At 44.5% G+C, this 20693-nt stretch overlaps 1 protein-coding gene across 15 annotated transcripts in view; it reads left to right on the plus strand.

The window, feature by feature from the left end:
- The window catches only part of DET1 (DET1 partner of COP1 E3 ubiquitin ligase), a 93670-nt gene that overhangs the window by 40082 nt on the left and 32895 nt on the right, over positions 1-20693 (plus strand). For 13 of the 15 annotated variants that reach the window (XR_006218378.1, XR_006218381.1, XR_006218382.1 and 10 more), the window contains 3 exons: positions 1395-2487; positions 5537-5724; positions 14601-14792. Coding sequence is in view for 8 of the 15 variants with exons in the window: in XM_042988098.1 (XP_042844032.1) it covers positions 1402-2487; positions 5537-5724; positions 14601-14792 (1466 nt within the window). In the remaining 7 variants the exon portion in view is untranslated. Of the gene's footprint in view, positions 1-1394; positions 2488-5536; positions 5725-14600; positions 14793-17796; positions 18454-20693 lie in introns of those variants that run through there. The other 2 variants (XM_042988102.1, XM_015535786.2) reach the window with 2 other exon arrangements.

The raw sequence follows: 20693 nt of genomic DNA on the forward strand, positions 1-20693 counted from the left end.
TTGGTGTGGCCTGGCGTGACGTGTGAAGTGTTTTCTAGTCTGCCTCCAGTCTGCTTTTCTAAGCTTCTCTTTTATTACTCACTCTGTGCTTCCTGGGCTCTAATCACTTGGAATCTCTCTTCCCAAATGTATCACGCCTCTCTCCTTCCAAGTGTATTTCATCCAAGTGAACGCTCCTCTTTTACTTTGCCTTGTGAATTCTTTACCCTGCAGGGCCCATTTTGAATGTTGTTCCATGCATTCATTTAACCTACTTGTGAGCACTTGCTGTGCCTCGGGTTCTGCCCCAGGTGGTGGTGGGGATTCAGCAAGGAATTGGGCAGGGTACCTGGGGTCTTGTGTGTGGTGACAGATACTAAAAAGGTAAACAAGATAATTTAAAAAGTGAGAAGGGCTGAAGAAAACAAAATAGGGTGAAATGACAGTTGGTGTGGATGGGAAGGTAGGGAGAATCCGAGAAGTTGCTCTTTTAGCTGAGATTTGAATGGTGACACAGAGGCAGCTCAGCGCTTCAGAAACTTTCTGCTTCCTTCCGGCTTCCACAGTTTCCCAAGGAATCCACAGATGATTGCCTTGTTCCCCTCCGGACAATATATCATTTATCTGGTTGCTTGCAAGATTTCTACTTTGTGTTTCCGTTTTTAAGTTTGACTGTGATGGGTCTGGGCATAGATTTCTTTGTGTTTATCACGCTTGGGAACTTCTGAATCTTGAGTTTACATCTGTGAGGGTTTGCTTTCGGATTCTCTATTGTATTCCATTGGTGTATTTGTCTGTCTTTATGCTGGTACCACACTTAAAAAAAAAATTACTTTGGCCTTGTAATATGTTTTGAAATCAGGAAGTCTGAGTCTTCCAACTTTGTTCTTTCACAAAATTGTTTTGGCTGCTTGGGGTGCCTTGAGATCACTTGTGCATTTTAGGATGAATTTTTCTATTTTTGCAAAAAACGCCATTGGGATTTTGATAGGGATGCATTGTGTTTATACATTGCTTTGGGTAGTATGGACATCTTAACAGCCCAGTAAATAGATTTCTTTAATGAATGTGCACTGAATGTGGCTGTTAACACTGAACAACTCTGATGTAGTTCTAGGTTTATTCTCTTGAATATTCCCAACATCTAAGCGTGCTTTGCAGGTGTTCCTAGTGAATCAGGTCCTTCCCTCAAACCTGTTTTTAGACTCAGAAATGTTGGGACCACTTTCTGACCCTAATCTGAGAAGGAGAAGTGCTGATCACTGTCATCTTGGGAGTTCCTGGGTCCAGGGCATAAGGAGGAAAAGCTTTGACTTCCTATACTTCTGTACTTTCTATACCTTTCTATACCTTTCTATATTTGTATTTCGGCCAATTTTGTTTTGTTTTCGTGACTTCTTCACTTTTCCGTGCAGAGATGTGATGATGGATCATCATGTTTCCACCATCAAACCTCGAAGGATCCAGAACCAAAATGTCATTCACCGCCTGGAACGCCGACGGATCAGCTCGGGCAAGGCAGGCACCCACTGGCATCAGGTCCGAGTATTCCACCAGAATGTCTTCCCCAACTTCACGGTCGTCAATGTTGAAAAGCCTCCTTGTTTCTTGCGTAAATTCTCACCTGATGGACGCTACTTTATTGCTTTCTCTTCAGACCAGACGTCCCTCGAGATCTATGAGTACCAGGGCTGCCAGGCAGCCGAGGACCTACTGCAGGGCTATGAGGGGGAGATCCTGTCCAACGGCAATGACCAGCGGTCGGTCAGCATCCGCGGCCGGCTCTTTGAACGCTTCTTCGTCCTGCTGCACATCACCAACGTGGCCGCCAACGGTGAGCACCTGAACCGGGAGTGCAGCCTCTTCACTGACGACTGTCGCTGTGTCATCGTGGGCTCAGCTGCCTACCTCCCGGATGAGCCGCATCCTCCTTTTTACGAGGTGTACCGCAACAGTGAGTCCGTGACCCCCAACCCCCGGTCCCCTCTGGAGGACTATTCCCTCCACATCATTGACCTTCACACCGGCCGCCTGTGTGATACGCGCACCTTCAAGTGTGATAAAGTGGTCCTGTCGCACAACCAAGGGCTGTACCTGTACAAAAACATCCTGGCCATCTTGTCAGTGCAGCAGCAGACCATCCACGTCTTCCAGGTGACCCCTGAAGGCACTTTCATCGACGTGAGGACCATCGGCCGCTTCTGCTATGAGGATGACCTCCTCACCGTGTCAGCTGTCTTCCCTGAGGTGCAGCGGGACAGCCAGACGGGCATGGCCAGTCCTTTCCGAGATCCCTTCATCAACTCCCTCAAACACCGGCTGCTGGTGTACTTGTGGCGCCGGGCGGAGCAGGACGGGAGTGCGATGGCCAAGAGGCGCTTCTTCCAGTACTTTGACCAGCTGCGCCAGCTGCGCATGTGGAAGATGCAGCTTCTGGACGAAAACCACCTGTTTATCAAGTACACTAGTGAGGACGTGGTCACCCTGCGGGTCACGGATCCATCACAGGTATGCGGTGCTCTCCTGCTCTTTGCTTCTCCCATCCCCTTGGGAAGATGGGAACATTTCTGTCTTTGCCTATAGCCAGCCTCTCCGACATTGGCATTTCATGTAGTCTTGAGTTTTGGTTTTCCTAGGCCTCAAACTCAAAACAACTCCACTTTTCTCTGGCCACGTGTATTCATTTGGACAAACGGAAGCTAAATCTCAAGCCATTGGCATGTGGATAGTCAACTCTGTCATTATTACCTTGATTCTTCTGCAGAGCATTTTCAGTACCCCTGAGATAGAAGCCCAGATGCTACAGGGTTGAAGTTTGGACTGCCTGTGGATAATCCTGCCTTGATTTTGTGAGGCTGTGATTAGTGGTCTGACTGCTTTAGTTCTAGGAATGAGAATGAGCCCACCATACCAGAAACATTTTCTAAAAATTTAGCCTCTCTTTCTTGCCCAGATGGTTAATGTCAATATACTTCTTCATAAAGCCTTTAGAAGGTAACTAATAGGTAAGCTCATCTGGCAGTTAGTTTTATGACTTTACTCTGACCTTGCCCATGCATAGATTGTAGGGCAGTGAAAAGATTAAAAGGAAGCCAGAGTGTCTTATCCCCCAAGTGAATCATCAGGACTTCAAGTATTAGGGTTTTTCACTTTGGATAAAAGATCTCTTTAGGGGAGATAGCTATTTCTCAGATGGGAATAAAATGGTGTTAAGGGCACAGAAACCTGTCAGACTCTTGGGTTGAAACACCATGTTGAAATTCAGGGTATTTTGGGCATTTCTCTTTGAGAGGCTCTCCACTTTAGTGTTGATCAAGTAAGATACCTACCTTTCTATACCTTTGCCCCTCTGTTCTATTTCCAGAATCTCTCCTTAGATAGGAGTTTGGGAATTGAGAATAGAGAGCAAACCAGTAAACCACAAAGGGGGCTGAGTCTGGTATCTCCCACTGACTTGCAGTTGCTTCTGTCATAGGAGAGACTGTATAGGGCATTGTTTCCTGAGACCTTACCAGGCATCCGTGGTAAAATGTTTTCCAGTATTTTTCTTCTGAATCATAGCCTGTGTATTCTTCAAGGTGGCGGGGAGGGGGAGCGGTGAGTAATAACGGTTGGATGTTACTTTTTCTGGATTCTTCTTCTTCCCTATTAATGATGAAGTCACCCATTGAGCCATCACGAAGGAGCATCTAGTGTATCTTATGTGTCATCGGGGGTTGGTAGTGAAGCCCTTGACTTCTGTACCCTTCTGTCTTGTATTTCCCAGTCTGCCCTGGAGGCAAGCCTAGTAAAGGTTTGTGTAATTTTTTTTTTTTTAATTTTTAAAAAATTTTTTTTTTTTCAACGTTTTTTATTTATTTTTGGGACAGAGCGAGACAGAGCATGAACGGGGGAGGGGCAGAGAGAGAGGGAGACACAGAATCGGAAACAGGCTCCAGGCTCCGAGCCATCAGCCCAGAGCCTGACGCGGGGCTCGAACTCACAGACCGCGAGATCGTGACCTGGCTGAAGTCGGATGCTTAACCGACTGCGCCACCCAGGCGCCCCTGTAATTTTATATTCATATAATTGTGATGGATCCTGGTGAAGTCCTGAAATGATCCAAATGTTGTCCACGTATATAGAAAGGACATGACTCAATCTTTTATTTAGGTTTGAGCTATAATTACCTTTTTCTTTTGGAAGGACTAAGTCATCTGTGGTAGCTGCATTTGAGATTATCCTTCTTCCCTTTGCTAAAAAACATGACCTACTTATTTCCGGTAGCTGTAAGAAATTGTAGCTAGAATCAGTACTGGAGCTCGGTGTTTTGCTGACAGAGGTTGTAACTTTAAACCCAATTTGCCCTAGTTGTCCTCCCACCTCCTTCCCCAGTTTAATTTGATAGGTTTCAATAAAGTTAATGAGTAAAAGGCACATGTACACACAAAGCCTTGCTAATATTATGGGTATTATTCTCAGGTTACTCTCCAACCTCTTTAATTTACAGCCGTATTTAATTTCCAGGTGACCGAAAAAGTCATGTAATGAAAGCTCTGGAAGGACTAATGACTAGTAAAACAGGTGGGCCACGTGGCTCCAGGAATTGGTGATGGAGACTTCAAGTCAGTCATAGGAGGGGGAGTACTAATCCTAATGTTCTGAAAACTTCTAGAGTCCTGTTGGAAGCCTGCAGATTGATTCACACTGCCACATTCATTGTGACAAAACCCAGGGATTCCTGGAGCTTCCTTGTTAGGCAGAGCAGAGAGCACTGGTTGTTTAAAGGAAGAGGGCCTGTCCTCCAGAGGCCCATTCAGAGAAAGCAGTAACCCTGCCACCTGTGGCATTTGAATGCTTTTCAGATGTCCCCTCTGATCTTAATTGCTACAGATCTCAAATGTGTCTTACAAATGCTCTTGGCTGAAAGAACATTTGTGAAGGAAGAAACGGAAAACGCGACTCTGATTTTCCATTTGTTCAGTGGCAGTTCCCTGCTTGGTGACAACTTGCCTGGGCAGTTTTAGGACACAGTGTACTTAAGGTGTCTCTCTGCATGTTAGAAATCTTAAGAGGGAAAATAAATGCCCCTGAATTGAACTTTCAACTGTACGTATACAAGAGAAAATAATTTGCCAACAGGCAGCTACAGGCTACCAATTACTTTCTCAGCAGGAGGGAGAATTAAATCTGGCATTTTAAAAAAGTGCTTTTTATTTCAGGGTGGGTTGGAGAGCAAGTCAGGAATAATTACTAGGAAGGAAAAATGTTGAATTTGCAGTCTTAAATGAAAGATTGAAAACCTTTCTACACACATACGCGGGCCAGCTCAGTAATTCTAGCAGTAGATCCAGTGGTAAATCCCACGACACTGGCCATGACTGATGGCCCTGGACTGATCAAGTCCACCGAGGCCTCCTCCTTTCCCAGAACCACATGCAACCACGTTGTTGTGCTAGTGCAGGAGTGGAAGGGTTCGCTTGTTTTCCTTGGGTAGTTTGAATTTTCAGCCAAGTGAGAAGTTTCCAAGGCATGGCCTCATACCTGCTGTCTCAAAGCTCTCTCTGTTCTTCTGCAGGCATCTTTCTTTGTGGTGTACAATATGGTGACAACAGAGGTGATTGCTGTGTTTGAGAATACATCCGATGAGCTTTTAGAGCTCTTTGAGAACTTCTGTGACCTCTTCCGTAACGCCACCCTGCACAGTGAAGTCCAATTTCCCTGCTCAGCTTCTAGCAACAATTTTGCAAGGCAGATCCAGCGCCGGTAAGCTCTTTCAGGCTTAACAGGCTTAATCTCTCTAGACAATTCACTGGTGTTAGGCCAGTAGTTGCTTCCTCCAAAAAACTCTTCCTGTATTCTCTCCGCCCACCTTGGTTTGGTTAGGTCTGCCTGTGGTAAACCCTTGGGTCACCCTGACCTTTTCCTTTCTGTCTCCCAGCACCTGTGGAATTACTAGTACACTGTCCGTGATTCCTCCCAGACTGTATGTGAGCTACGGAAAGATAGAGACTGTGTCTTTACTATTTATTGCTGTGTTCTCATGAATACGTTTATTATATGTATTGCATTTAAGTATTTGTGGAGTGATACGACTTAAGGAAATAATTTTAAAACTTCTGGTTAAACAGGATACGATGTGTTGAACACATGCATTTATCTCTGCTTCATCCCCAAATCCTATTAAAGTGACAAAAAGAAGTAAAAGGTGTAACTTTAACAAAAACAAAGAGAATGGGAAAGGAGAGACATTAGAGGCAGGAGATGATTGGCGATGGGATAGGAATCAGTGTTGGGAGCTGAGAAGCTAACTGATGAGTGGTAACTGACTTGACACACTTCAGAGAACAGAAACAAGACTGCAGAGCTTAGCCATCAAGAAACAAGTTGCCTTGCACCAGAGAACTCTGGAAAGGGTCAGAGAATTGGAGGCCCTGGGTACCTCTGAAGATATCTGTAATGTGGGCTTAAACTCAGAGGATTGGGTGAAGTTCTTGCAAGGAGCAATCAGAGGGCTCCTGGTGGCTCAGTCGGGTAAGCGTCCTACTCTTGGTTTAGGCTCAGGTCATGATCTCACGGTGCATGAGATTGAGCCCCACGTTGGGCTCTGTGCTGACAGTGTGGAGCCTGCTTGGGATTCTCTTTCCTTGTTTCTCTGCCCCTCACCTGCTTGTGTGTGCTCTCTCTCCCTCAAAATAAATAAGTAAACTTAAAAAAAAAAAAAAAAAAAAAAAAAAAAGGAGCAATCAGGCCCTTTAGCCCCTTTCTCTAAGCCTACTTAGCCAACTGACTGTGTCTTCTCCACCTCCGCAGAAGGCTGGAGGTTCAGTCTCCTGAGAAACTGAACCATGTAGGCCCTGGTTTCATGTTCATGAGGCATAGCTGAGAGTAGGGATGAGATTGTCATGCTAAAAACAAGAATTGAATGAAAGCCAACAAACTGAAAGGTAAGATATGACAGACAGGCTTATACTCCTCATGCAGGAGATTAGAGATTTTTCACTAGGGAAACTGACCAACCCAAAGAAGAGACCTTCAGATACTGACATTTACAAACACCTAGGTCACCCTAAATTAATACCCCCCCCCCCCCATCATCAGACAGGGTTTTCTCTGAACCAGAGCTTCCGGTATAATTATCTGAGTACAACATTATTGTGAAATGAATGGTTACTCTGGGCCAAGGGCCCAAGCTGAATCCTACTCTAGTCAGTGCCTCATTGGATGTCACTTTAAATTGCTCCCCCAACCTTAGCCAGTTAGGGAAAAGATCTGCTTTAGGTTTCAAGATAGATCACACTGGAGTGAACAGAAGAATCAGAATAAGCATTACTGCCACTAGGAAAAAGGAGCAGAGTAGGTACATTAATGCAGTGGCATCATCTTTATATAAAAGGATAGTAATCAACTAGAAATGGGTATTGGTTTTCAGACAGCTAACTTGCCTTTTCCTTTTTCTCTGGTTCACACAAATTTTCTGCCTTCTAAGCATTTCTGTTCAGTTATGGAAGGATATTTGGAGACAGAATGTGGCTCAGATTGTGCTTTTTTCTTTTTGGAACAAATTTCCTTCTTTTAAAATTAACTTTAAAATTAGGCAGATCATTATCAACTAATTACAAAGCTGGGTACAGCTGGCTGAGTGAAAACATCAAAAGAAGTCACTAGAAAGAAGGTAAACTCCCATGAGGGCAGGGATTTTTGTCTGTTTCATTCACTGCCATATCCATAGCACCTAGGCCAGTGTCTTTCATGTGGGAGAAGCTCATTAGGTATTTGTTGAGTGAATGAAGTCACCCACTAATTAGAGGAAGCTATGTTTTGTTTGTTTTTTTTTTTAATTATTTCAGAATGCATCTGGAATTAAGTGAAATTTTAAGAAGTCCCGGGAGAAATAAAGTTTGAAGAGAAAGGTGGTGTTCTAGCTTTGTGATTCTCAAAATGTTGGATCATACCACCAAAAGATTTTGAACAACTGTAGATGTCCTTACATATTAATTTTTAAGTTGATCTTAACATTTTTTTGCTATTAAATTTGAATAATTGCAGAAGATGCAATTTTCAGTGTATATTAAATATTCGTTTTTAAAAATATTATAAGCTTTTTTCCCCCATCTTCGTTGAGATACAATTAGCATATAACATCGTATACGTTTATGGTGTATAACGTAACACTTTTGAACATAGCCAGGGAAACCTAGTTGCAATAGTAATTTGGTGTTAGGATTTGATATAAAAAGTAGAGAGCAAGTTATTCCCATACTGTTTGAAATTTCACATTGTTTCTTCTTGTCTTCAAATTCGTATTTGTATCCTAATATAACACTTTATATGAATTGTATCCTAATAGATCCTAATATATATTCCTAATAGATCCTAATATATTTTGTTAGCCATCTTATCATGCTTTGCTGCATTGAAAGTACAATGTGTATATAAATTGGAATTATTTTTCATTTTTGTGAACACATGACTCTAAATGCTCAATTTTACAGTCTCCAGTAATCTTTTGGTAAAAAATAAGTGAAAGTGGATCCATTATAGGTTAGAGCAAATGTTCAAGAAAAACAGGAGGTGGGGCGCCTGGGTGGCTTAGTAGGTTAAGCACTGGACTTCGGCTCAGGTCATGATCTCACAGTTCGTGAGTTTGAGCCCCATGTTGGGCTCTGTGCTGACAGCTCAGAGCCTGGAGTCTGCTTTGGATTCTGCGTCTCCTTCTCTTGCTGTGCCCCTCTCTCATTTATGTTCTGTCTCTCTTTCTCTCAATAAATAAAAAAACATTAAAAAAAAAAAAAAAGAAAAAAAGGAGGGGAACACTGAGGATCATGAGTCACTTAAGGAAAATCTTTAGACCAAAATAAAACAGTAAAGAATAAAGGAGCAGTATTGCAATCACTGAAATCATTGAAGCTATAAAAAAGGAAACATTCCTAAAACAGAAATTTAAACTTTGTTAGGTATAGTTGAGAGAGGAGAATAAACAGATAAAAGTAGGAAAATGGGAGAGAAACGATGAAAAGGAATTACAGAATTTGCCCAGGAGGCCCAACATCTGGTTATTTGCAGAGGGTGGGTGGAGAAAATGAAGAGAGGAAATAGTGTAAGACAGTTTCCCAGTAGTGAAGACAGTTTCCCAACTCCCAGGTTGGCAGGACCTTTCAGTGATGTGCTGGGGCTGGCTTGTACTGGCTCACGAGGGCCAGTTGTTAAACACGGCAGGAATTTTTTGCAAGCTATTGCTAAACGTGGTGATTATTAAAAATTAGTTATTTCCTCACTATTTTACTATTATTTATGGTCTTGAGTGTATTTGTGTCTATCTCCTCTGTGTGGTGAAAATACTGTATATTCTCTCTCTCTCTCTCTCTCTCTCTCTCTCTCTCTCTATATATATATATATATATATACACTCTGTACTGAAAATCTGCTGCTGCTCATCTTTCGACAATGCCACATTCAGCGATGTCACGTTGGTACCTTGAAACTGACCACAGCAGTAGGATTTACAGCACAGAAATTGGCAAGCGCTGCAAATCATGGCTTCTTTCCCCAGATAAATACTTCTTAAGTCTTTATTAGTGTATCACCAGCTCCACCAAGTACCCAATGGAAAAAAGACCTGTATGGAGGCATACCATCATGAAAATTTGGAACATTGAGGCCAAAGAGAAAATTGTAAAAACTTTCAGAAAGAACATACATTTCACATGTTAAAAAATAAGTTAGAATGGTATTGCGTTTATCAATAATAACACCGAAAGCTTGAAGCCATTAAAATCATGCCTTCAGAAGTCTGTGGAAAAAAATGATACCGAGTCTAGAATTTTCTATCCAGTAGGGTGGAACAAAGATTTTTTTTCAGACATGTAAGTTCTTGAAAAATTACTTCTCATGTACCTTTTCTAAGGAAGCTTTTGGAAGATGTGTTTTCCACATAAAACAAAAAAGTATGGTACAGGAAATAGTCTGAAACCAGAGAGAAGCAAAGAGCACTCTGAAGATGATGGTAAAAGGGAAGTTCTGGGGGTGGCAGAACACCAGGTGGGCCAGCTGGAGGCAGGAGGGTGGAGGGTTCCAAGAGGCAAGTGTCCAGGGCAAGATTGTAATTGTTAGGAGGTCTGGTGGGTTTGAGTGGATCAAGAAGAGATTGTTAGCTCTGTTCCAGTAGACTTGTCATTGTGGGCCTCACGAGGGTGATAGCTGAGCAGAGTTTTTGAAGGAGGTCAGGGAGCAGGCCATGTGGATACTGGGGGGCACATTATCCCCAAAAAAGGTAGTATAGTTCTGAAGGTCCTGAGGTGGGTCTCATGCATTTGAGGAACACCGGGAAGGCCAGAGTGGCTGGGCTGGGGTGAGAAGAAGCCCAGTAGTTGGAGACGTGGTCAGAGGTGGGGCCAGACACCTGAGGCTGTTCTGAGGCTTTGGCTGTAACTGTAGATGAGATTGTGTAGCATTTGAGCAGAGGAGTGACACATTCTCACTTGTTATTTTACCAGGGTCACTCTGGCTGCTGTGTTGGCAATGGACTGTAGGAGGGTGGGGTAGAAGCAAGGACACCAGTTAGGAGACTGGTGCAAGGATTCGCTAAATATGTTTCCTGCCACAGGGAATATATATTTATATATTTACGCACCTAGAAGCATGCCTGGCGTATACTAGGCTGTTGGTAATTATCTGTTGATTGAATAACATTGGCTTGGATCAGGGTGGGAACAGTTAACCCTTGAACAACATGGGTTTGAACTGCATGCGTCCACTTACATGTGGACTGTTTACAGTAAATACAGAACTGTAAATGTATTTTCCTCATGATTTATTTTCTTAATAACATTTTCTTTTCTCTAGCTTATTTTATTGTAAGAATACAGTTTATAACACGTGTAACATACAAAATATGTGTTAATCTCCTGTTTGTTTTCTGCTGGTAAGGCTTCCAGTCTGCGGTAGGCTATTAAGTTTTTGAGGAGTCAAAAGTTGCATGCAGAGTTCTGACTGTGGGAGAGGTTGGTACTCCTGACCCTGTGATGTTCATGGGTCAGCTGTAATTGTGTGCTCAACGTATTTTGAAAATAGAACCCTGAAGATTAGTGGAGGATGGGGTTTGGGCTGTGGAAAGAGCAAAGTCAAAGACGATTGTTAACGTTTTTGTCTTGCAAAAGAGAGTTACTCTCAAACTGTGATGGTGAAGCTGTGGGTGAGGTTCAGGGGAGAAGGTTGGAGGTTCTGTAAGTGGAGAGGTCTGGTAGTTTCTCAGGAAGAAGTGTCAGATGCTTCTGCCAGGGCAGGTCTGTCTCTCCTGAGAGATAAATCAGCTACTGGAGTTAGCAGCATGGAGGTCATCGGTGAGCTCCATGAGAGTGGCTTCAGTGGGATGGTGGGGAAAGCCTCTCTGGGGTGGGTTTAAGGAAGAGTGGGAAGAGAAGGCTTGGAGACAGTACCGTAAGAAGTGTTCTGAGAGTTTTGTTGTCAGGGAGGGCTGGAAGATGGTGCCTGCACTGGAGAGGGTGAGTGGTGGTGCTTTTATTATTTTGTGACTGAGAGGGGGGGAAATGGCGTGTTTGTGTGCAGATGAGGCTGTGTAGCTGGGGGGGAGCTCACGGTTTAGGAAAAGGTGGGGAAGAATTGATGTCGCATATGAGAGGCGATGGGACCTAGTGCCCAAGCGGGGAGATTGGTCTCACACCGCAGCACAGACAGTAGTATAGTGCAGATCGCCGATGGGGGCCTCACACCGTTCTCTTCTCCTTGCTTCTATTTGTCGGAACAAAGCAGGAGATGCCATTCGGTGAGGGTGGGCCTGGTGGAGGTACGAAATAGGCATCAGAGGGAGTGGGAGGGCTGGCTGGACCGGGGACTGCAGCCTGAGTGCCTGCAGCAGGAGGGCCCCACGACGTTCATGGTTATACATTTAAGCGAGCGTTGTATGTTTCCCTCCAGCTGTGGAGAACACCGAGCAGATACAGGCATGGAACGGGCAGAGTTGAGCTTAACTAGGGCTGTAGGTTTTCCAGGGAAGTGCCACCAAGCAAGAGAAGGCAGAGTTGTGGAGGATGAGTGCAGTGGATTAAGTGTGGAACTGAAGCATGGCCTGAGGAAAGAGAGAGGACACAGGATATGATCAAGGTGTAGGGTGACAAAAACTGGTAGAATCAGGGGCGCCTGGGTGGCTCAGTCGGTTAAGCGGCCGACTTCGGCTCAGGTCACGATCTCGCGGTCTGTGAGTTCGAGCCCCGTGTCGGGCTCTGTGCTGACAGCTCAGAGCCTGGAGCCTGTTTCAGATTCTGTGTCTCCCTCTCTCTGACCCTACCCCGTTCATGCTCTGTCTTTCTCTGTCTCAAAAATAAATAAACATAAAAAAAACACAAAACTGGTAGAATCAGTGGACTGTAGATCCAGGGAGTAGAGGGAATGGGCTGGAAAGATAGGAGAGGAGGAGGCTGGAGAGAGTGGTACCTCACCCTGATGTTACAGAGAGGTCGCAGTCATGGGTAATGGTGAGACTGAGGATATAGTACCTCGGAATGAGGGCTGAGGCAGAGAGGAGGTTCAGGAATCAGGGGGCCATGGTGCTGGAAGGATCATCTCTACGAATTTGGAAATCCCCACGAACTGAGAGAGGCATAACTGGACAGAGTGACGGTGAGCCAGGATTTAAACGCTGCAAGTTGTCACAGGGATGACGGCTTCATCTTTCTGTCCGTGGGGAGTGTGGCGAGTGGAGGTGGTGGTGCCGCTGGAAAAGCACTGCTTTCACCGTCACTGGGAGCCAGTGAGCCAGGCAAGGCCATGGTGCGGGTTGTGAGAGGTCATGCTGGATCTTGGCTGACAAGGAGCTGAAAACGATGATTCCTGCTCCTTCAAAAGGAAAGAAATAAGTTCTCTTTGGCCAAGACTTAATTTTATGACTTACACTGAGGTGGTGAAAATTACTGACGGGAAGAGTAACGGAAAAGCAGTATTGATAGCTAGGCTCATAAACGAGGTGTTAATGTGCATCTAGAATCACAGGTTAATGGTGAAGACAAAATACAGAACCCATCTCATCAATCTTTCTGGTCTCCTCAAAGTCAGGAACGTTTAAGTTTTTAAATTTGTTTTATTTGGTTTTCATGCCATTAATTTCAGGGATGAGATGTCATATTTTGTCCCTGGACTAAATTATTTTCCCTTTGTATTTTAAACCATATGATATACTTTGATGTAGAGATTAAAGAAATACATACTGATGGTTGACATTCTTTCTAAGAAACTGTAGGAAAGTGAAAAAGAATAAAAACAAAATGTGATTACACAGGCACAATTATTTTGACATACTTCTACCAGTCTGATTTTTATTTTAATGTTTATTTTCGATAGAGAGACAGAAGGTGGGTGGGAGAAGGGCAGACAGAGAGGGAGACACAAAATCCGAAGCAGGCTCCAGGCTCTGAGCTGTCAGCACAGAGCCCGACACGGGGCTCGACCCATGAGATCATGACCTGAGCCGAAGTCGGATACTTAACCGACTGAGCCACCCAGGCACCCCCACCACCAGTCTGATTTTTAGGACTAATTTTTTTCTCTGTTTTTTTTTTTTTTTTTTTTTTTTTTTTTAATCATACTGTGTAGACAGAGCGTAGCCTGTTTCTTTTACTTACCATTATGATAAATGTTTCCACTGTTACTATGCAGTCTTTGAAAATTACGGTTTTCCATTAGGTTCTTAATTTTCTGTCAGTTTATTGCTGTCATCAGCAATGCTTTATTAAAGGGGCAGAGAGATTTTTCTAAGTATGGGATTGCTTCCTTAGGGTAAATCTCCACAAGAAGAGAAATGCTTGGTCAAAGGGTATTAAATTTGGTATTCATTACAAGTGTGAGAAATTGCCCCATGGTTGTTGTTATTTAAAAAAAGTGAGATGTGCGACTGTGTCCGCGTTACAGTTCTTCAGACGCTGGTGTTTCTGCAGGAGCACAGGTAGCTAGCTTGTAAACTTTGAACACAGAACGAGTAGTTCGTCCAAGGTTTTTTTTGTTTTGCTTTAATGTTTATTATTTTTGAGAGAGAGAGACAGAGAGCAAGCAGGGCAGGGGCAGAGAGAGAGGGAGACACGGAATGGGAAGCAGGCTCCAGGCTCTGAGCTGTCAGCACAGAGCTCGACATGGGGCTCGAACTCACAGACCGAGAGATCATGACCTGAGCTGAAGTCGGCTGCTTAACTGACTGAGCCACCTGGCCCCCCCCAGAGTTTTGATGGAAGGTTGGCTTATAACTGATCCCACGGAGAGTCACAGAGAGGCCGCTCTGTTCTACAGGGTTCTTTGCTCTCTAGAACTCTTGATGCAAACCTAGGCTATTATTTGGGGGAAGTAGAATTGAATGGAAGTGCTGTCACAGAGTAGTCACACTCCTTTTAAACTTGTTTGGAAAGTCTTTGTTAACTCTTCTAATGTAATTTAATGTTCCTATTGCGAATTTTTTTCTGTTTCTGAGAATATTTGTAGCCCGGCCGACTGGGGATGTGTAAGAGCTCTGACTTCCTGCATTACCTAGATTTCTGTGTACAGAATGAGTTGTTTTTAGACATGTTTTATCAGCTTAAAATCCAAGGCAGCTTGGTGTGTCCACTAACACAGCCTTCCTCACTGGTGCTTTATTTTAGGTTTAAAGACACTATCGTAAACGCCAAGTACGGAGGGCACACGGAGGCAGTACGCCGGCTGCTGGGGCAGCTCCCCATCAGTGCCCAGTCTTACAGCGGTAGCCCCTACCTTGATTTGTCTCTCTTCAGCTACGACGACAAGTGGGTGTCCGTCATGGAGCGACCCAAGACTTGTGGAGATCACCCTATCAGGTACACCATCACTGTAGCCTCAGGGCTACGGGTGGCCCGCCCTCTCTCTCTTCTTCTTGGACATCATTTCACTGTGACTATGTCCGCTTGTACTCATGGCTTCAGTTGGAGGGACAGGCTGTTTCTGTAATGTGGTGAGTGCTTTTGATCATGTACGTACTAGTCTCAGTAGTTCTGCCCTTTGCTTCTCCTGAAAACATCCAATTCAGATGAGTTTTTGTTCCCTTTTGAAGGTATCCAGGGTATAAAACCACATGCCATTTCATAATAGCAGTAGGTTGAGACTTTCTAAATTTATTTCACTCAAATCATTTTATCTCCCATGTTATCTAGTAGAAAAGCCAGCAGAGACAGTTTGGGGAACAGGCAGGTTTTGGAGAAACTCCGACTTCCTCACTTGAAGAAATTCTGGAATGTTGATACTGTATTGTTGCTAGAAACTTGAGACTGACCTCTTACAGGCAGTCCCTCCCTCACAAATGTCCTCTTCACAGAACCCCCCCCCCCCCCCCTTCTCTCCGTTGGGAGCTTGTGTTGTTCTGTGTGATGTATTGGGTACTAGGGAGAGGATTGGGCACCACCGCCACCCGTGAGGTTATTTCGGGGGAGGTATGTTCTGGAACCCTGGGCTGGAGAGTGGAAGCTCTTTTTCACGTAGAAACATAGAAACAGTGGTAGCTGGTATTTCACAGTCCGGCTTCATTGTGTATTAAAGAGGCCTGTGTAACATATGCTGTACGATTAATCACCATTCATGGCGTTTCCTTTGGGAAATTTCAGTCAGTTTCCAAAAAACAGTTAACCTTTTTTTTTTAATTGCAGAACGTTTTAAACATAAAAGCGGAAGAGTGTAATGAACCTGCATGCACCCACCACCCAGTCTTTTTGTTTTTTTTTTTTTTTGCCCACCACCCAGTCTTAACAGTTGCCATCCCATCCCATGGTCAGTGTTGCTTTGTCTTTCCACCACCACCACTCCCCCTCGCCCCAAATGCCACTCTTGATATGATGAAGCAAATCCCAGATTTCATAGCATTTTGCTCATATATATTTTAGTAATGTCTAAAAGAGAAAGACTTACAAAAATACAACCTCAGTACCATTATTCTGTCTTGAGAAAATTATCAAAAATTTATTAAGACCACCCAATACCTAGTTTTCACATTTCCCTGTTGTCTTGTAAATATTCTTTTATGGTTCCACGTGTTCCCATCAGGATCTGAACAGGGTTCATACATTGTATTTGGTCGCTTCTCCCTTAAGTCCGTTTTATTCTATATGTTCCGCTTCCTTCCTCTTTTCCTTGCAGTGAAATTGTTGAAGAAACCATGTTGCTTGTCCTGTAGTGTTTCCCACATTCTGAAGTTTGCTCACCGCATCCCTGGAGTAGTATTTACTATTTTTCTCAGTCTCTCATATTTCCTGTAAACTGGTAATTAGATTTAGAAGCTCAGACAACTGGCTTTGCTTACAGGCCCTTTGTGTGTTGGGGACTATGTGGGTGAGGTGAATGTGGTTTTCACGCATAAAAGCATATCGTGGGCCTCACTTGATATTGTCAACTAGTGTGAGATACACTCCCCTCCTTTCTGACCTGCCTCTGATTTGAAAAGATTAACCTAAGTGACAAATTTGGAAATGGCTATTGCCCCTGACTACAGGGGTTTTTCACTTATTTTTAATTTAAAATGAGAAATGTAAGGATATTAGAGGCACTGGAAGAGGAAATGCTGTGACTTGAACACCTGTATTGTGTATTCCAGTCTCGTCTTTGTCGTTCTGCAGGTTTGCACGTGCCAAGTTGTCATCCTGGTTAGCGTAATACTTTGTAGTCGGCTTGTATTTTATAAATGTTTTTCTGTGTTGTTACATAGTCCTCCGAATAGCAGTCCTGATGACAGCATATTGTTCCCTCAGTTAGATGCACCACAGTTGATTTAACTCTTCCCCTGTTGCTGAGCCTTTATTCTCGGTCTGCATTTTTACATTAGAGCTTTGATAGAGTAGCCGTCTTTATTCACATCACTATTAACTTCATTTGGATTAAATTCTGAGGATAGAAATTCTTGGAAATGGGATTATGAGTATCTTTATGGGTACATATGTTTGTTTTCCAAAAGGGAAATTACAGAGCTCTCTATTTCAGAGTTCTCATTTTTCTGGAACTTACCCTAATTCAGCCCCAACCCCCCTGAACATCTCTAGTTCCTGATTCCAGAGGACACTTACTTTGCATATGGGAAAATGTATTTAAGTATGGGGATGAATGGAATTATTCGATGAAAAATGTCAGACTAGTTAGTATTTTGTTTTTGGGTGTGAAAAAGAAGAACCTTTCAAAAGAGTTTGTTCTTAACTCAAATATGGGTCTAGATCTACACTGTCCTATATCGGAGCCACTAGCTGCATGTGGCTGTTAAGCATTTAAGATGTGACTAGTCCAAGTCGACATGTGCTCAAGTGTCACACATCAGATTTCAAAGACTTAATACAAAAAAAAAGAATGAAATAGCTCATTAATATTTTTTTACATGAATTATAGGTTGAAATGATAGTATTTTGGATGCCAATATTGGGTTAAACAGAATATTTTATTAAAATTAATTTCACCTTTCTCTTTTTACCTTTTTTAAATGTGACTACTTGGAAATTTAAAAGTGTACACGTGGCTTGCATTTCATTTCTAGCTCTGGTCTAGATACTCTTGGGGCAGCGTGTCTGGAAAAGAGGAGGCTGGAGTTAAGGCTGTAACTAAGGGTTATCTTGGGAAAGAGAAAGGAGCCAGTGACTCAGGACAGCACAGTAAAATTCACAGTGACCCCGTGCATATAACGAGCAGCTCAGACAAAGGTGGTTTCGCAATTCTGATACCCTGAGGCTGATGTAAGAGGAGATCCCGTGAGTAAGATTGAGTTAGAGTTGCCGCGTTCCCGTGCTGAGCGGATTGCAAAGTGGTGGTGAATATCTCTGTACCATCCTCTCTTTCTCTCCTTGTTCTGTTTAGGTTCTATGCCCGGGACTCTGGTCTGCTCAAGTTTGAGATCCAGGCAGGCTTACTGGGCCGCCCCATCAACCACACAGTGCGGCGCCTTGTTGCATTCACCTTTCACCCTTTTGAGCCTTTTGCTATTTCCGTGCAGAGGACTAATGCCGAGTACGTTGTCAACTTCCACATGCGACACTGCTGCACGTAGGTGCCTCACCAGAGCCCCGTTACCTGGTCTTCCGAAACGTTGCCCCCTTCTTGTCTCAGTGGACTCTGAAGCAAAAGCTCCTGCCTACCGGCTTTGTTGGTTCCAGATGGTTATACCTCAGTTGGGGAGAGCCGGAGAGAGGAGCGAGGGTGGCCCAGCCAAATGGAACTTTTATCGTATCCAACTACTGATTGATTGCAAGTCCTCTGGTCCTTTCCCTGTGGGAATGCCCAGCATTAATTAAGTCCGGTTAGTTTTTGTTCTTTTTTGCATTTTATTGGATATGAAGATGACAGCATTACACCTTTCCCCCCTTCATGTCCATTCTTTGGCGTTATGGTATGCGGTCTGAAGTGGGTACATCTTTGCTCACGGGAACTGTGTCCATCTTTCCATGTAGCCGACAGCAGGGCTATCTTTATATAAAGAAAACACAAATAAAGCCTTGGTATTTTCTTACTTAAATATATCCTGTTTGCTGACTGCCTTCTGTCCCGGTCTCACCGAATACTTTTTACATTTGTGGTTCCAGGAGGGACTGTGAAAGGGACTGGAGGCCATGGCTCCAGCAGCTGCCCTGGGGAGAGCGGAGTGGTATGTGCCAGCACGGAAGACCGTTATCTGTCAGGATTGTCGTCTTCCCTGGGGTTTTGTCCTGGTAGTCGTTACAGCTGGAGGGGCCGGGCATAAATGCACATTGTCATGTGGAAGCACGCTCCCATCTGCACGGTCTGTGTCATGCAGGTGGGAGAGTGATCCGTTCTCTGGGGCTGTAGCGGATACAGACACTGTGTGGCACGCACGGCAGTTGGGTCGTGAGAGCTGGCAGGCTCCACGTGTCCCTAAAGAGATCAGACTGACTGCTCCTGGATGGCCCGGCTGTCACAGCTCCTCCGAACACCTGCTGGCCCCCAGCCAGCCTCCTCCTGTGCGGTCTCAGCCGGTGTCCTCCGGCGGGCTCGTGAGGCTGCTTCTGTCTCATCCGCACAGCGTATCCCCCGCTTATGAAGTCAGCTTGTTTGGTAGCACCTGACTTTGACAGCAGCTTGAAATGTTGGATTTCAGAGCAGGTTGTGGAGTCACGGATGCGAACAGATGGATTCCGTATCCCTCCGCCATCCAGATCGACCTCCCTTGGGAACATAACCAATGTGATAGGAGATACAGAGTCCCACCACAAACAGTTCAGCTAATTTCCTCATCCTCAGTATCGAACGGCTGCATTCATTCTCATTCAGCGTGCAGCACAGGATTTGAGCGCCAGCTATGGGTCGGGTAGATGCCGTGCTGAGATCTGGCGGATGAGACAGATAGACCAATAAAGGGAATTATAATGCAGAATGGCAGAAGCCCCAGTAGCGGTTCTCTGGGAACAGTGGAGAAGGATGAAGGAGAGGTGGAGGAGGAGAGCCATACTGGGGAAGGGACACTGGAGCCGGACAAACGGGAGTCTGTTGTGTGGACCAGGGCCGGGGACGTTTCGAGGAGAGAGCCAGCACGCACAAAGGCGCGGAAGCGTGAACAGGGTTGTCAGGGCCGTGGAATGGTAACGAATACGGCTGCGGCACAGGCTGAGGGGAGGCCAGGGGAGTGTGACCGAATCATGAAGAGAAGTCTTGTGTGTGGTGTTAGGGTTTGTGCGGTGGAAGACGTGATCCAGATTTCACAAAGACTGTCTTTAGCAGTCTGGAAGATGATTTGGAGGCGGGCCGACAAGCCAGTGGTGGTAATCCAGAGGAGAAGAGGAGGGTTTGAATGACCTCACTGGGCTTCTGGAAGGATGAAATACTGAGGCATTCTCCTAGATTCTTCGTAGGTCATGACAAAATCAGGATCCCAAAGCAGTCACACGTTTGTGGGGACTCAACCAACCTTCCGTGGTTGAAGCCCTTCACCTGCAGCTTTCTTCTGTGCCAGGTTGCTTGGACTGTACCTGAGGGACTGGGGAGCGTGGAGTCACTCGGGCCGCAGTGGGAATCCCCGCCCTTCTGCCCATTAGGTCTGTGACCCTGGGCGGTGTCCTAGCCTTTCTGAAGCTTAATGTGTACTTCCTGTCGCCTTACTCCTCCATTCTCCTGGTCATATCTTCTATCTTCCATGTCGTCTAACTCCCCAAGCAATTCTCATACGCTTTCCTGCTCTGTTTACTCTCCCACTCGCTGAAATTGCCGTTTGACACCATTCCTCTTCCAAAGCCCACCTTCCTTTTCTCCCTGATCACCTTGCCACCCGCTTCCAGACGGAAGCGGAAACAATCACGTGGGGGAATTGCCTTATCTTTCTTTCACCATGTCAACCCCATGACTTGTGTCTATGTTCCTTGCCTGCTTTTCCTCCGGAGCCCAGAACCCTTGCTTCCCTAAAAGGCCAACTCCTCCCCGTGCTCACTGAATCCTGTCTCTTCTAGACTTCTCAACTTCTTCACTCCTGCAATTATTCTTTACTGTATCTTCCTCTTGATAGGTCATTTCTACTAGCACATTAGATACACTTTAGGAAGTTCTTTTTTTCTTTTATCTTTTTTTAAAGATTTTATTTTTAAGTAATCTTTCCACCCGACAAGGGGCTTGAACACACAGCACTGAGATCAAGAGTTGCATGATCTACTGACTGAGCCAGCCAGGCACCCTTACGATCTTCTTTATCTTTTTTTTTTTTTTTTTAATGTATATTTATTTTTGAGAGAGAGAGAGAGAGAGACAGAGTG

The sequence above is a fragment of the Panthera tigris genome, chromosome B3 (assembly GCF_018350195.1).
Source record: "Panthera tigris isolate Pti1 chromosome B3, P.tigris_Pti1_mat1.1, whole genome shotgun sequence".
NCBI classification, from domain to species: Eukaryota; Metazoa; Chordata; class Mammalia; order Carnivora; family Felidae; genus Panthera; species Panthera tigris.